General features: G+C 42.0%; 1 protein-coding gene across 5 annotated transcripts in view; it reads right to left on the bottom strand.

Annotated features, from left to right (window-relative positions):
* SNX4 (sorting nexin 4) overlaps positions 1-15,359 on the bottom strand; it is a 66,752-nt gene extending 51,393 nt beyond the window's left edge. For all 5 annotated transcript variants that reach the window (XM_008155500.3, XM_028131112.2, XM_028131111.2 and 2 more), the window contains exons 1-3: positions 15,197-15,359; positions 8,092-8,213; positions 57-192 (exon numbers count right to left, since the gene is read on the bottom strand). In XM_008155500.3, the coding sequence (XP_008153722.1) occupies positions 57-192; positions 8,092-8,213; positions 15,197-15,340 (402 nt within the window). In that variant the 5' untranslated portion in view covers positions 15,341-15,359. The remainder of the gene's footprint in view (positions 1-56; positions 193-8,091; positions 8,214-15,196) is intronic.
* Between the last annotated feature and the right edge of the window lie 1,667 nt (positions 15,360-17,026).

Below are 17,026 nucleotides of genomic sequence, written 5' to 3'. Positions count from 1 at the left end.
GAAGAATAGTCTCAATGTTAAATACTTCTTAACGGTACTGCCATTTCACTTCTTACCCTTTTTTCTGGTAGAGGTGGCACAACAATATGTGGATAGTAAACTAAAAGGTAGTTTCTCAACAACTCAAATTCACTATACCGCCTCCACAGTGAGTCTGTTAACACACTTGGACCATCAATATGTTCCACTGACCTGAAAAGAAATAAAATAAGACTGCTATTATTTTTTAAAAGCACCAATACATGCATACAACATCCTTTAAATTTTATAACTCCATTTACTGATTGCTTATGAACCAGGTACTGAGTAAAGAAATTTTCATGTATTATTTTACTTAATCCTTACAACGAACCTGTGAAACAGGAATTATTGTCCCCATTTTACAGATGAGGGAGCAGCTGCACAGTATGTGCTCTTCATACAATCTTAACAATCTGTGGGTACAGCACTCAGATCCATCTGCTTCCAAAGCCCCTACTCCTAACCACTTTCCTTCTGTTATATCCTTCTGTTATAGAAAACCAATTGGACTCAAGAGAAATAATCATATTAGGAACACTCTAAAAGCCCCAAGGTATTCAGTTAATGTATAATTGATTTTACAATATATGTAGCAAAATCTGGCTTAGCTGTTGTTCCATTAAATAAAAGTATGTGTAACTGCACTTCTGCCACAATGAGAGAGAACAACATTCATGCTATAGACCAGTGATGGGCAACCTTTTGAGCTTGGTGTGTCAAACCTCGCCAAAAAACTGAGCATAACTCGGGTAGTGTGTCACTTTGAGGAAAAAACATTATTTCGCAAATGTTTCATCCTCAGGAGCAGCAAATGTTTCATCCTCAGCATGCGGCCGCCTCAGCGGCCGCGTGTCATCAGAAATGGCTACGCATGTCATCAGAAATGGCTACGCATGTCAGTGCTGACATGCGTGTCATAGGTTCGCCATCACTGCTATAGACCAAGACACTGTAAAAATAGTCAGTCCTAACCAGTTGCTCAGTGGTTAGAGCATCGGTCCACAGGCTGAAGGGTCCCAAGTTCAATTCCAGTCAAGGACATGTACCTAGGTTGCAGGCTCGATCCCTGGCCCTCGTCGGGGCCTGTGGGGGAGGCAACCATCAATGTGTCTCTCTCAAATCAATGTTTTTCTGTCTCTCCCTCTCCCTTCCACTATCTCTAAAAATCAATGGGAAAATATCCTCCAATGAGGATTAACAAAACAATAAAATAATAAGCATGGCCATTTTTTAAAAACTGATTCACGGTTATGAATAAACTGGATGTATCCAAGAAAATAATTTTTAATTAACTCTAAAAGGGTGGGATCTGACCGGTGTGGCTCAGTAGTTGAACATCGACCTATGAACCAGGCTTTCACGGTTTGATTCCTGGTCAGGGCAAATGCCTGGGTTATGGGCTCAATCCCCAATGTGGGGAATGCAGGAGGCAGCCGATCAATGATTCTCTCTTATCATTGATATTTCTATCTCTCTCCCCCTCTCCCTTCCTCTCTGAAATAATTAAAAATATATATTTAAAATAATAATAAATAAATAAATGGGGGGGGGAAGGAATATAAAAATTCATCTCTAGTTCTACCTTTAATATAAAAAGCTACAGGTAATGCAGGTTTAATCCATATAAATGCTCAACTTATAGCTGGGGGAAGTTAGGGTTAAATCATATAAAAGATAGCTGAAATTACTTTGACTACTTAAAATTTCTGCTAGCATAATCACTGTTAGAAAGTATCAGTGTTCTAAACATTATCAGGCCGTAGCTGAGTTTGCTCAGTGGTTAGTGTTGGCCCACAGACTGAAGGGTCGCAGGTTCAATTCCAGCCAAGGGCACATACCTAGGTTGCAGGCTTGATCCCCAGGCCTCTCTCTACACATCAATGTTTCTCTCTGTGTGTCTCTCCCTTCCACTCTCTAAAAATATCAATGGGCAGGTTGGTAGGGGGGCAATGGAAGGATAAGGACACATATGTAATATCTGCATCAATAAGGAAAAAATAAATAGTCAAAAAAAATCAATGGGAAAATCATCCTCGGGTGAGGATTAACAAAAAACAAACAAAAAAAATACATTATGAGGCCTTCCTATTTTATAATTATTTGCATGACAATAACATGCATAGAACCACAATGTGCTCTTGTACATTAGGGCATAAAGGCACAGAAACTAAATCAGTCTTGGAATAAAGCAAAATCCTAAGAAAGTATATATACTAGTCCATGCTCAGCATAAAAGATGTTTAGTGTTTTTATTATTTATAAATTATTTGCCACTAAGTTTATTCATTGCATATTAATAAAAAGGAAACAAATTATGAAATTCAAAATGCAGAAATGGCTCCCATGGCAAAAAAATAGGATCATTAAATCATAATTCACTTTAAAGAGCTGACCTAACCATTAGCTATGATTAATACTATTACAATTCAGATTCTCAACTTCAGTTGAAAAAATATCTAGATTAATATCAAGTTTCAAATTATTCAAAATCATTACCAATAGAACCCACATCTTGCTAATAACTAGATAAATATAGCCTATAAGCAATACACATACAAGGCTGCTAGAAGAACTGCTAAGTGTTTTTTTAAAAAAAGGCCACCTACAATGTGTCTCTCTCAAATTGATGTTTTTCTCTGTCTCTCCCCACCTTCTACTCTCTCTAAAAATAAATGGGAAAATACCCTGCAATGAGAATTAACAAAACAATAAAATAATAGCATGGCCATTTTTAAAAAATCAATTCATGGTTTTGAATAAACTAGATATATCCAAGAAAAAAATTTTAATTAACTCTAAACGGGCAGGGTCTAGTCACTGGAAATTGACTAAAAACATAGAAAACACTTTCATTGGACCACAAAACTACCCCCATTTATTCAATAGTTTAACACGTATTTAATAGCACATAATTAGTTTTACATGCAACATGTAATATAACACTCACAATAAAGCAGACAGTATCATTAGGCCCGTTTTACAAATTACGGGAAGAATTAAGTAATAGCATATTGCCTCCCAAGCCATAGAGGCATTCTTACCTATTCTAAAAGAGGCATATTCTTATCCAATTTAAAAGGGTTCCTATTCAAAGAATAAGAAAACACAAAAATTTCTGGAGAAATTAAAAACCAGTGACTTTAACCTTATTCAGTCTTAGCCTACTAAAGAGTAATTTATTTGCAATTGTTAAATGGGCTTCCTATTTGTATCCAAAGAGCCTTGATAGGTAAGCCATATGACAGGAATTCAACTTTTCCTTAATAAAAAGGCTTAATGATATTCATATTGTTTAAGACTATCTGCATAACACTGAATATGGAAAGAATACCAAATGATTAAATTAAGAAATTTGAGGGTTCTGTGGTTGTTGAAGTTAAGTTAACCTTAGAGGTACAGTAATTACATTCTACTCAAAACAGCAATTCTCAAAGTAGATATCTATATAAGGATAGGCAAGAATTTCTTAAAATAGGAAAAACACAAATCATAAAGAAAATTTGACTATCTTAAAATTTAAAGCCTTTGTACTTTAAAAGATAATCAAACAGTTGCAGCTCTGGTAAAAACAAAAAACAGCATACACACACACACACACACACACACACACACACACACACACACACACTGAGTGGCCAGATTATTATGATCTCTGAACACATAATAATCTGGCCACTCAGTGTATATCCTATATAACAAAAGGCTAATATACAAATTGTCCCCTCGACCAGGAGTTCGACCAGCAGGCAGGCAAGCCAACCGCCCATGTCCCCACCCCCTGGCCAGGCTGGCTGGACCCCACCCATGCACAAATTCATACACCGGGCCTCTAATATATAATAAAGATCATAATAATCTGGTCACTCAGGGAGTGTGTGTGTGTGTGTGTGTGTGTGTGTGTGTGTGTATAAAAATTTCTGGATCCCATCCATAACCCCGCAGCTTAACAAATTCTCCAACTGATTCCTATGTATTCTATTTGAGGACCACTGTTTTAAAATAAATTTACAATGAGGCCCTGGTCAGGTAGCTTAGTTGGTCAGAGTGTCATCCCCATACGCCAAGGTTGTGGTTTTGATCCCCAGTCAGGGAACATGTAAGAATCAAGCAATGCATGTATAAAGGGGAACAACAAATCAACAAATCAGTATCTCTCTCTCTCTCTTTCTCTCTCTCTCAAATCAATCAATAAATCAAATTTATAATGAAATACAATCATGAAAGTCACTATAATCCTTTGCTTTTATGTACCACAAAATTACTGATTATCCACTCTTAAATATGTATTCAGGGGGTGCAGCTGGAAAGGGGGCCGCCCCAACGCCCTTCACGCAACGCACGTTCGTGAGGAACCTGGCGCTAAACCATTCGTAGACAACCTGCTTCTGGGTTGGGGTTTCGTACGTAGCAGAGCAGATCCCTCGCTGCGATCTATTGAAAGTCAACCCTCAACACAAGAAAAAAAAAAATGTATTCAGTGTCTACCTATACTACAGAAGTATGGTCACTTCCAGTTTCAAATTATGATACTCTATTCATTTCAAAGTCAAGAGTAAACAACTATAAATTATGCCAGAGTACTCAAATCAAGATACTCTTCTAGCGCCCAGCCAATGTGGCTCAGTGACTGAGTGTCGACCTATGAACCAGGAGGTCACAGTTTGATTCCCAGTCAGGGCACATGCCCAGGTTGTGGGCTCGATCCCCAGTAGATGATATGCAGGAAGCAGCCAATCAATGATTCTCTCTCATCATTGATGTTTTTATCTCTCACTCTCCTCTCTGAAATCAATAAAAAAAGTTAATTTTTTTAAAAGATACTCTTCCAGCAATCTATCTATATATATAAAAGCCTAATATGCAAAGTGTCCCCTCAGGAGTTCGACTGACCGGGAGTTCAATCACTCGCTATGATGTGCGCTGACCACCAGGGGGCAGTGCGGAACGAAAGAAGGCCCAGGCAGCAGCCGGCAGTCGCTAGGGACCCTATCCGGACCCTATCCATGCAGAATTTCGTGCACTGGGCCTCTAGTAAAAGTAATAAACAGCTAACTTCATTGCTTGATTGATTAAAGAAATGGGCACCTACTAAAAAGGTCCTTTTTAGTTTTAAATTTTAAAATGTACTTAAAAAGCTAGAGTTAACACTTACTTCTAAAGTATGATTTTCTTTAAGTGGTCAATTTAACTAAACAACAACACAGAGACCCTCTCATGGGGGAACATGTGGTTTGTTAGTTAGTTTTAAATCACTTTAAAAATGTCTGTGCCCTGACCAGCTTTGCTCAGTTGGTTAGGCATCATCCCGTGCCCCAAAGTTTGCTGGTTTGATTCCTGGTCAGGGCACATGCCCAAGTTGCTGGCTCAATCCCTGGTAGGGGGCAGCTGAACATATGCTTTCACATCAATGTTTTTTCTCTCTCTCTCTCCTCCTTTCCTCTCTCTCTAAAAATCAATTAACTATTTTTTTAAATCACCTTAAAAATCCGTTTTACATGTTACAAAATGATCTAATTTTTAAAAGACCCTACCTCTCTCTTTTCCTAAAATTCTTATTGTACACAAATTTCTCTTATTTTTGGAAGATTCTTTTTCCTTTTTTTTTTTTTTTTTGGTGGAGAAAAGAAACTATACTTACAAGGAGGATTTTCAGAATTGTCTGCAGACTAAACAACTTTTACCAAGACTTTACATTTCATTTTATTTATTTTTTTTAAATATATTTTATTGATTTTTTTTTTTCAGAGAGGAGGGGAGAGGGAATAGACAGAAACATCGATGAGAGAGGATCAGCTGCCTCCTGCATGCCCCCTACTGGGGATGTGCCCACAACCAAGATACATGCCCCTGACCGGAATCGATCCCAGGACCCTTCAGTCCGCAGGCCAACGCTCTATCCACTGAGCCAAACCGGTTAGGACTTACATTTCATTTTTGTAGAATCACAGATCTAGAGAAAGCCTTGAAAAGTTATAGGGTTCAGCCTTAAGATGAGTTTTGTGACTTTTGGTAAAGCATAAGAAAATGGGGAGTTTAAAACTTTATTCTTGCCCTAACCAGTTTGGCTCAGTGGATAGAGCATTGGCCTGCGGACTGAAGGGTCCCAGGTTCGATTCCGGTCAAGGGCATGTACCTTGGTTGCGGGTACATCCCCAGTAGGGGTGTGCAGGAGGCAGCTGATTGATGTTTCTCTCTCTCTATCCCTCTCTCTTCCTCTCTGTAAAAAAAATCAATAAAATATTTTAAAAAAAAAAAAGCTTTATTCTTAAAAATGTATTCATATTAAAACATGGTTATAAGTCTTTACCAACTAGGTCTGATAGTTTTATCATTTTCTTTTACTGGTTATCAAAAAGATCTCTTATATCTGTTTTGCCTCTTGTGGGTTTTTTTGCTTTTTTAAATAACTTTTTTTTTTCATTTGTTTGTTTTGTTAATCCTCACCTGAGGATATTTTTCCATTGATTTTTAGAGAGAGTGGAAGGGAGGGGAAGAGACAGAGAGAAACATCGATGTGAGAGAGACACAAGGATTGGTTGCCTTTCCCCTGCACCCTGACCAGGGCCAGGAATCAGGCCTGCAACCGAGGTACCTGCCCTTGACGGAATCCAACCCCCTTCAGTTGGAGGACCAACACTCTATCCACTGAGCCAAACTGGCTAGGACTCTCATATCTGTTTTAATTGAAAACATTTCTGCTCAGCCCTAACCAGTTTGGCTCAATGGATAGAGCATTGGCCTGTGGACTGAAGGGTCCCAGGTTCGATTCCGGTCAAGGGCATGTACATTGGTTGCGGGCACATCCGCAGTAGGGGATGTGCAGGAGGCAGCTGGTCGATGTTTCTCATCAATGTTTCTAACTCTCTATCCTTCTCCCTTTCTCTCTGTAAAAAATCAATAAAATATATTTTTTTTAAATTTCTGCTCAGTCTGCAGAAAGAAAAGAACTAGTCAGTATAGTCTTTTTTCATTTTTAATATATTTTTATTGATTTCAGAGAGGAAGGGAGAGAGAGATAGATAGATAGATAGATAGATAGATAGATAGATAGATAGAAACATCAATAATGAGAGAGAATCATTGATCAGCTGCTTCCTGCACATCCCTCATTGGGGATTGAACCCATAACCCAGGCATGTACAGTGACCTCCTGGTTCATAAGTTGACACTCAACCACTGAGCCATACTTGCTGGGCTACTCAGAATAGTCTTTATATAAACTGTTTATAATAGGCAAAATAGAGTCTTCCCTTGCCTTTCTCTAGATAAAGGCATCTAATTCCTTTAAGTTTTCCTTATGATATAAAAGAACTTTCCTGCCCTAGCCTGTTTGACTCAGTGGATAGAGCCTCGGCCTTCGGACCGAAGGTTCCAGGGTTTGATTCTGGTCAAGGGCACGTACCTCAGTTGCAGGCTCCTCTCGGGCCCAGGCCCTGGTCAGAGTGTGTGCAGGAGGCAACCAATCGATGTGTTTCACTTAAATAGATGTTTCTCTCTGTCTTTCCCACTCTCCCACTCTCTCTAAAAATCAATGGAAAAATATCCTTGGGTAAATAAATAAAAGAACTTTTCTGGTGAGTTTTTATTTCTTACTCCATGATTTACTTTGTCTTTTCCATTTTACCCAAGGTCTAAAGCTTCAGTCTCAACGCTTTTTCTGTTAATTTATCTGAAACTCCCAACTCTCCTAAAATGACTCAGATTGTTTTCTCTTAGACTTTGTTAACATCTCCACCTACCAAAGTCCACTTAAAATACCCCTGAGAACTGGATACCTTTTCCCAAAATTGCACTGGGATTGTATCAAGACCTCCATGAAATCACGTGTCAAGTAACATCCCACATACCAAAAGTATTTCACTAGTTCTCCTGCTCCCCCAAAACAAGTACATTAGAATACAGTTACCAAGAATGCAAGAACCTACCTGTTTACCTGGTAAAAAGGTAAATACACAAAAACAATCCCTAAAAAGACAATGACCTGTAAACAATTCCATCATACAACAGAATTTACATCAATAGCTACCAAAGCCTTTCTCTCTAAACCTAGGCCTAATTCTCATCACTCACCTTGTTTCAACGAGGTAAGCAGTATATGTTTCTTGCATGTTCATGGCATTTCTTCCAGTTCGCTTTTCTGCTTCTGAAACACTAATTTCTATCTTCTTCAACCAAAAATTATTTTCCGTCATCTGGACAAAAACAAATGGAAGAACAACAACAACAAAAAACCTTTTAAGGTGGTATTGAAAAAAAAACACCCAGCTATTATAATAAAACCCATTATTGGTACATATTTCAAACTAGTTTCTTGTATTTCTTAAGTTAATGACAGCAGCAAATGATATGTCTGCCTATCTCTACCCGTAGACTATAGTATATTAAATTTTTCCAGAAGCTATTTTAACAAGTATCATACATTTAAGTATTAAAACATCCTATATAATCCTATTCTATACAATAAAAGACTAATATGCAAATAGACCAAACGGTGGAACCACCAGTCACTATGATGTGCACTGACCACCAGGGGGCAGACGCTCAACACAGGAGCTGTTCCCTGGTGGTCAATGTGCTCCCACAGGGGGAGCACCGCTCAGCCAGAAGCTGGGCTCACAACTGGCAAGCACAGCAGCAGTGGCCAGAGCCTCTCCCACCTCCATGGCAGTTAGACATCCCCCAAGGGCTCCGTGACTGTGAGAGGGCATAAGCTGGGCTAAGGGACAACTCCCACCTGAGTGCACAAATTTTGTGCACCAGGCCTCTAGTATAATAATAAAAGGCTAATATGCAAATCAACCTAACGGCAGAACCGGTCGCTATGACACGCATTGACCACCAGGGGGCAGACGCTCGATGCAGGAGCTGCCCCCCTGGTGGTCAGTGCACTCCCACAAGGGGAGTGCCACTCAGCCAGAAGCTGGGCTCACAGCTGGCGAGCCCAGCGGCGGTGGCGGGAGCCTCTCCCACCTCCGCGGCAGTGCTAAGGATGTCCGACTGCCGGCTTAGGCCTGCACCCCATGGGGAGTGGGCCTAAGCCGTCAGTCGGATATCCCCCAAGGGCTCCCAGACTGCGAGAGGGTGCAGGCCAGGCTGAGGGACCCCCCTCCCCTCCCCCCGCTCAAGTGCACAAATTTCGTGCACTGGGCCTCTAGTAGAAAGATAATAGGAGAAAGAACAATAAAATGTAGACATTTCATAGAAGTGACCAAGAATAAGTCTATACAGAAATGCATAAGAAAAAAATCTAAAAGTGCATTGTACAAAGATGAATGATGCTCAATAGTGATACCTAATTTTTTATTTTATCAAACTCAAATCTCTCTCAAAAATAAAATACTATATACTATATATGCCAAAAGGCAAGATTTTCAGCAGGCAATTTCACTTAAAAATTATAAAAGCAGGAGTTATCTTCAATCAACTTTAAATTTGCCTAACTGCCCTAGCCAGTTTTGCTCAGTGGATAGAGAATCAGCTTAAAGACTGAAGAGTCCTGGGTTCGATCTCGGTCAAGGGCACATATCTTGGTTGCAGGCTTGATCCCCGGCCCTCGCCATGGTTCTGATCGGGGCCCATGTGAGAGGCAACCAATTGATCGATGTGTCTCTCACATAGATGTTTCTCTCTCTGTCTCTCCCCCTCCTTCCCACTCTCTAAAAATCAATGAAAAAATATCCTCAGGTGAGGATTAACCAAAACAAAACATTCCTTTTAATGAAAAAAATGTATAAAATTATTAGAGGGCATAGCATGAAGTAATGGTTAAGTAGTCTCATGAATCAATACTTATGTATGAAAGTGTATGCTGATGATGTTGTAAAAATGTATTTTGTACTATGAGTCGCCTTCAGAAATAGCTGAGCACTGCTGAGGTAGAAAAATGAGAAAAACATTCTTGATTTAAACACTTGCTGTTAAACTGATAAACTCTGTAACTATGCCTACACATTTTCTTTTCCTTTTTTATGTTATCCTCACCCACAAATAACCTCAAACCTACAGTTCTGGCCTACTCCACTCAGTTCTCTGCTGCCAGGTCAGTGAAGATGCTAACTGTGCATAGGAATTTTTTTAAGTACCAGTTGCTCAAGCTCTGTTTGCCCCACCAGCACTCCCTGGCCTAGAGTGCTCTCCCTAAAAAAAAAAAAAAAAAATCACTCAGGCAGTGGCTCTCCTCTGGGCAAATACTGTTAACTACCAACTCAATGGAATCTTCCAGCCTAAAAAAGAAGTATTCTTACTTCCATTCCCTTGTTAATCCTCTCTTCTGCCAGGACTAATTACTACTTTCTTGGAGATTGGATCCCTCTCTTATATTTCCATTTTCTATATCTCTTTAAATAGTACTGACAATACTTAAAAAAAGAATGTGTTCTTCCTTACATGGAAAAAGTACAAAAGGAATAGAAAGGAGACTTCTAATTAAACAATGGAAAACAAGAGGATTGAATACTTACAGAAAGAAAAACAAGAATCTATAGAATATGAATTTACAGCAGAATTTGGAATCTTGATTAGTGATATTTAAAACCAGAAGAAACTTGTGAGTCTTAGGCAGTGCTTGTTTCCACTACCCTTAGGTGCAGAGAAATTCGCAGAAATTACTCTCTGCCCAAAATTTGCAGAGTTAAAATTAAGGCTCATGAGGTGAGCTTTTTGCCATCCCTGCACACTTTCTGCATAAATATTTTTGTGGTAAAAGACTGCTTGATAAATCAACACACCATTTACACATTTCTTTTTGTTTTAAAATTTAAACTTAATCTTAACTAACTAAAAAGTTTAAAATATAGTATTGGAGCAATTTACAAAACTTTTTAACTTTTTTTACTTAATGAAGCTCCATGGCTTAATGGACAGACTAATTTCAAAGCCAGAAGACCTAGTCTCAAGTCCCAGCCATGCCACTGAATGACTACTTAGTGACCTTGGCCAAATCACTTATCTCTGAGCCTTTGCTTGTCTTTATCTGCCTTTGAGGGTAATCTTCAAAATTAAGTAAAGAGAGGAGCCTCACTGTGAATATACACACAAACAAATCTAACTTAACTTTCTGCCCAGACCACATTCCTACGAATACCAGTAGCAATGTACCAACAGCTATAGCAATACTTCTCAAGTGGGGAGGAACTAGAGTGGAAAAGGGGATAGAAAGAGGGAAAAGGAGTATATGACCCTATAAGGAGGGTTTGGGTAGTTCTGGGGGAGGAGGGAACAGTGTACAAAGTATATACAAATATATGTGTGTGTTTAAACTCCTGGTATTTCTGAAATATTTGTCCAAATGGCTTGCATCTCCAAATGAATTACTAAACTGGGGAGTTCTTTTAGGAAACCCTCTGTGTTTGGTCACTTACAGATGGTCTCTTGGAACACTTATTTACAAACATTTTCCTAAAACGTCAACTAATACAATATAACTACAACCTCTACTGTATGATGGCATCTTTGGGTTTTCAATTATCTTAAACTGAACATATATAAGTTCTTTTGGTGAGTTTTTTTTATACGTTAAGTTTTTTAAATGAGATTTTTAGAATCACCTTTAAATTAACATAAATGGATTTTACACTATAGTTGCAACTTCATACTAGTTAAGTCTCTAAAAGCTTTTACACACACACAAAAAGAATCACCCAGCCCCAACTGGTTTGGCTCAGTGGATAGAGCGTCGGCCTGCAGACCGAAGGGTCCCAGGTTTGATTACGGTCAAGGGCATGTACCTTGGTTGCGGGCACATCCCCAGTAGGGAGTGTGCAGGAGGCAGCTGATTAATGTTTCTCTCTCATCGATGTTTCTAACTCTCTATCCCTCACCCTTCCTCTCTGTAAAAAATCAATAAAATATATATTTTTTAAAAAGAATCACCCAAATTTTTATCACCATAACCAAAATTAAACTCATGATGTAGCCATCAAAAGACATGATTCTTACCTCCCGAAACAACCTAAAATTGCTTTAACACATATCCACAAGATTGGCAAATATTTTAAAGTCTGAAAATATTAAGTATTGATAAGGATAGAGTATCAGGCACTGTTGATGGGAGTATAAACTGGTACTGTATATTCCCTTTGGAAAACAATTTGGCACTACCTACTAGAGTTGAACATGCTAACTACCCTACAATCCTGCAATTCCACTCATAAATTTACATTAGACTCTAAGACATTTGGACCAAGAGATATATACAAGGTTTCCCCAGAAAATGTATACACACATTGAATAATTATTAATTCCAATAGGTTAAATTTTAAAAGAAATATCAATTGAGCTGTCAGCTGTAAAGTGTGCATACATTTTTGGGGGACACCTTATATATAGACTAGAGACCCGGTGCATAAAGTTCATGCACAGGGGGTGGGGGGACCCTCAGCCCAGCCTTCACCCTCGCCAATCTGGGACCCCTCAGGGGATGTCCCAGCGATCGGGCCTAAACTGGCAGTGGACATCCCTCTCACAATCCTGGACCACTGGCTCCTAACTGCTGACCTATCTGTCTGCCTGCCTGATCGCCCCTAACTGCCGCCCCGCTGCCGGCCATGTCGCCCACAACTGCCCCCTCCCTGCAGGCCTGGTCGTTCCTAACTGCCTCCCCTGCTGGCCTGGTCACCCCTTACTGTCCCCTTGCTGGCCTGGTCGCCCCTAACTGTCCCCCACTGCTGGCCAGATCACCCTCAACTGCCCCCTCCCTGCCAGCCTGGTCACTCCTAACTGCCCCCCCCCAACCAGCCTGGTCACCCCTTACTGCCCCCCCCCCTGCCGGCCTGGTCGCCCCTAACTGCCCCCCACACCAGCCTGGTCACCTCTTACTGCCCCACCCCCCGCCGGCCTGGTCGCCCCCAACTGCCCCCCTCTGCCGGCCTGGTCACCCCATGCAGCCTGCTTGCTCAGTTGTTTGGTCGTCCCTCACTAACCCCCCTGCCGGCCTGGTCGCCCCATGCAGCCTGCTTGTTCAGTCGTTTGGTTGTCCCTCACTAACACCCCTGCCGGCCTGGTCGTGTGCCGCCATCTTGTGAGGGTGTGATGGTCCATTTGCATATTACCTCTTTATTATATAGGAGGCTAGGAAGAAGTTCATGGTAGTGGTAATTTTTTAGAAAGCAAGACTCTTATAACAACCCCAAGAAAAGAGAAATCAACTGGAGAGTATCTATGAAATGACATACTATAAAGCCATGAATACAAACATGCTAAGTCATATTTTGGATGAATCCTAAAACCATAATATTGAGCAGAGAAAGAAAATCATAGTAAAATTATTCCACTTATGTAAATTTCAAAATCAAATGAAATCAAACAAAATATTGTTTAGGGATACATATGGTAAAGGTTAAGAGAAGCAAGAGAACTGTTACTAGACAATTCAAAATATTATCTGGTGTAAGGCATGGACATAACCCAGAATATACAGGCTTCAAAGAACTGATCATTATTTTGTGGAAACCTTCTCTGCATTAATTGTACACCTCACCATAATTTTTTTTTTAAGAGAGACAATAGAAAAACTAAGTCACATAGCTGCATAAAAAGCAAATTACATAAGCCCTGGCTGGGTGGCTCAGTTGGTTAGATCGTGTCCCCATATGCCAAGATTGCAGTCCAGGTCAGGACACATACAAGATCCAACCAATGAAGACATAAATAGTGGAACTGCCCTGGTCAGTATCCCCCAGTGGTTAGAGCACCAGCCCTCACACCGAAAGGTCTCAGGTTGGATTCCCGAAAAGGGCACTTATCTGGGTTGCAGGTTTGCTCCCCACCCCCACTCCCACCCCTATAGGGGGTGTGTGCCAAAGGCAACCAGTCAATATCTCTCTCTCACATGAATGTTTCTCTCTCTCTCTTTTTTTCTCTTCCTCCTCTTCCCTCCTCTCCCTCCCTTTCACTCTCTGAAAAGCAATGGAAAAATACCCCCAGGTGAGAATTAAAATAAATAAATAAATCACTGAGACAAATCGACCTCTCTCTCTTCCTATCTAAACTCAATCAATAAATAAAAACTAAAGAAAAAAAAAGCAATCATCTAAGAGTCCAATTAGGCACCACAGAAGTGCACACACTTCTCGCTCACATTTCAGATGCTGACCTCTCCACAAATAATTCTATAACTTAGGGAAAAATTCTATGAAAACCTTAAAATTCACCCCCAAAGTCTTCATACTACCCTATAAAACTCGACATTTCCCCAAGTAGGCAAAACCTTCAACTCCTGTGTTGCAGTTCCTGGCTATCTGATCTCTAAACTTAAAAGTTAAGAGTCTTTCTAGTTACAGACAGCAATTTTAACTTTTCTTTATCCGTCAGAAGGCAGTTTCCTATCAGCACTAACACCAGGTTCCAGAAAGAAAGAAAAAAGAAGCAAAACGGATGAGCAATACGCACACCGGGTCGGGTGGTCTGACACCCCAGACGGAGCCGCGTCTTTGTAAGCGGGTCTACCCACCACGCATTGTGAGTGGAAACCCTCCGGATCGAACACAGTTACAAATCGTGAATGATGCGTTTTGTTTTTTTCCTCAAGCAAATGAAAATCACCAAGCAGATCGAGACTTCTATGACAAGTCTCCCCTGGGAAATACAGCACTGGTCCACGAATGAAAGGACTGCCAAATGAGCGTAAAATGCTGCCTTTTTTTTTTTTTTTTTTTTTTAACTTGTACCTTTTCTTGACTCTAACACGTTCTTCAATTTCCTCATCGTGGCGACAAGCCACCCACCTTTACCGCCCCCGCCTGGCTCCTCGAGCCCCGCATTCCCTTCCTTCCCACGGCGCCTCCGTGAGGCCGTCTCCTCTGCACAACCCTCGCCAGGCGGACAGAACCCTCGCGTTCCTCTCAGACCCACACCTCCGGGCTCCCGGACCTCCGAGAGCCGCATCTGCTGCAGCCTGGCCCGTCCCGAGCCCGGACCCCCACGCCCGCGGAACCGCACCCACAGCAAGCCCGCGCTCCCCTCCCCGCCGCCCTCTCGACCTCCCCTGGGCGCCGCAGCACCCGGCGCCCCCCCTACCCAGGACCCCTTTTTCCACCGAGCCTTCCCCTCTCAGCACCGGGGGCCCAGCTTTTCCACCGCGTTTCCCGGTCACTATCCACCCGCCCCCGCCAGCCTAGCCCCGCCCGGCCCGCTAGGCCCCGACACAGGCCGGGCAGCCTCCGCCGCCCCTTCTCACCGTGCGGTCCCCGGGGCCCTCCTCATCCTGGGCCCCCTCCGCTTCCTCACCGACCGCCGCCTCCAGCCCAGCGTCGGGGTGGCCCAGAGGCTCGAGGGGCGCCGGCTGCAGTAGCCGCTCCAGGTCAGGGGCTGCCTGTTCCATGGCTGCAGCTTCGCGCGGCGGGTCCACTCTGCGCCTGCGCCGCCGCGCCCGGCACGCCCCGCCCCTCCGCTCGTGGCCACGCCTCCAGGTCACGCCCCCTCGACTCTGGGCGGCCCCGCCCCGCCCCGATCTGCTTGCGGGGGCGGAGATCCGCAGGAGTTGGGGCTGGAGCTGATGTGGAAAGGCGCGCCTCCCAAGGAAGTGGTCAACTACTAAGCCGGGAGACCCAGAAAGCCAGGAAAACTGATGGAGGGAGGAAAATGGAGAAAGGCAAGGGGAAGGGAAAGATCAGAGTAGGTATTGGGCCCAATCAGGTTGGTGATCACCTAAAGAAAATTAAAAACTCACAAGAAACCGGAGCCCCTAATATTCTAACATTCTCCCTCTTGTCCTCTATCTTGCGTGCATTATTGGTTCCATTTTTTCCCCTGGAAAGATCAGAGTGGTATAAATTATTGACTTTCAGTCCTGACCTGTTTGGCTCAGTGGATAGAGCATTGGCCTGCGAACTGAAGGGTCCCAGGTTCGATTCAGGTCAAAGGGCATGTACCTTGGTTGCGGGCACATCCCCAGTAGGGGGTGTGCAGGAGGCAGCTGATGGATGTTTCTAACTCTCTATCTCTCTCCCTCTCTGTAAAAAAATCAATATAGTATAAAATAAATAAATAAGTTACTGACATCCAGAAGGTTAAGTAACACAGTCAGCAAAAGGTAACACTTCCAAGTGTTTGAGAGAAGTGAAGTGCTTGGCTGAAGCAGTGCTTGACTTCTATTTTAAGTATTTCATGAAGCCCTGGAGATCTCTGATAATTTTCTACAAACACCTCCTTGAGTTTTGAAACCTGATTCCATGACAATCATTCACTATGGTAACCCGATGGAAAACACTCACTGGGTGTACCAGACTGGGGTACCTTGAGGTACCTTCTATGCAAAGTCTGGGTCATTTGACCCGAAACTGATCTTTCTGCCCAAATACTTCGTTTTTCAAGCTGTGACAATTCCCCCTCCTCCAGGGACGCTTTCTCCCATTCACCATACAAACTTAAGTTATCACATCTATGTGCTCATATCACTTTGTTGATAAATTGATTATGACCTTTGTCATATTATTTTAGTTATTTATGTATCTGTCTGCCCAACTAGAATTTGGACACCTTTAAGACGACATCCCTCCACCCCCCCCACCCCCCCCCCCCACCCCCACTCCCCCGCTAGTGTTGCTCAGTGGTGCCTCAACCTATGAACCAGAAGGTCAGGGCACATGCCCAGGTTCCAGGCCGATCCCCGCGCCCCAGTAGGGGGCGTGCAGGAGGCAGCCAATCAATGATTCTCTCTCATCATTGATGTTTCTATCTCTCTATCCCTCTCCCTTCCACTCTGAAATCAATAAAAATGTATTTTTTTAAAAAAGACAAGGACCCTATCTTATTTTTTTCTCTTACCAAGCCTAGAACATTTACTCAATAAATGTTTAAAGGCATTTTACTAATTTATCAGGGACTATTCATGCTAGGCAAATTCTCAGGAAACACTTTTATTTTATTGTTAATTTATTTTACTTATTGACTTTAGAGAGAGAGAGAGAGAGAGAGAAATTTGTTGTTCCACCCATCTATGCACTCATTGGTTGTTTTTTGTGTGTGCCCTGACCTAGATCAAACTGCAGCCGAAACCTTGGCATAT

Source organism: Eptesicus fuscus, chromosome 3, assembly GCF_027574615.1.
Source record: "Eptesicus fuscus isolate TK198812 chromosome 3, DD_ASM_mEF_20220401, whole genome shotgun sequence".
In the NCBI taxonomy this organism is placed as follows: domain Eukaryota; kingdom Metazoa; phylum Chordata; class Mammalia; order Chiroptera; family Vespertilionidae; genus Eptesicus; species Eptesicus fuscus.
This window is presented reverse-complemented; position numbering and strand designations above follow the sequence as displayed.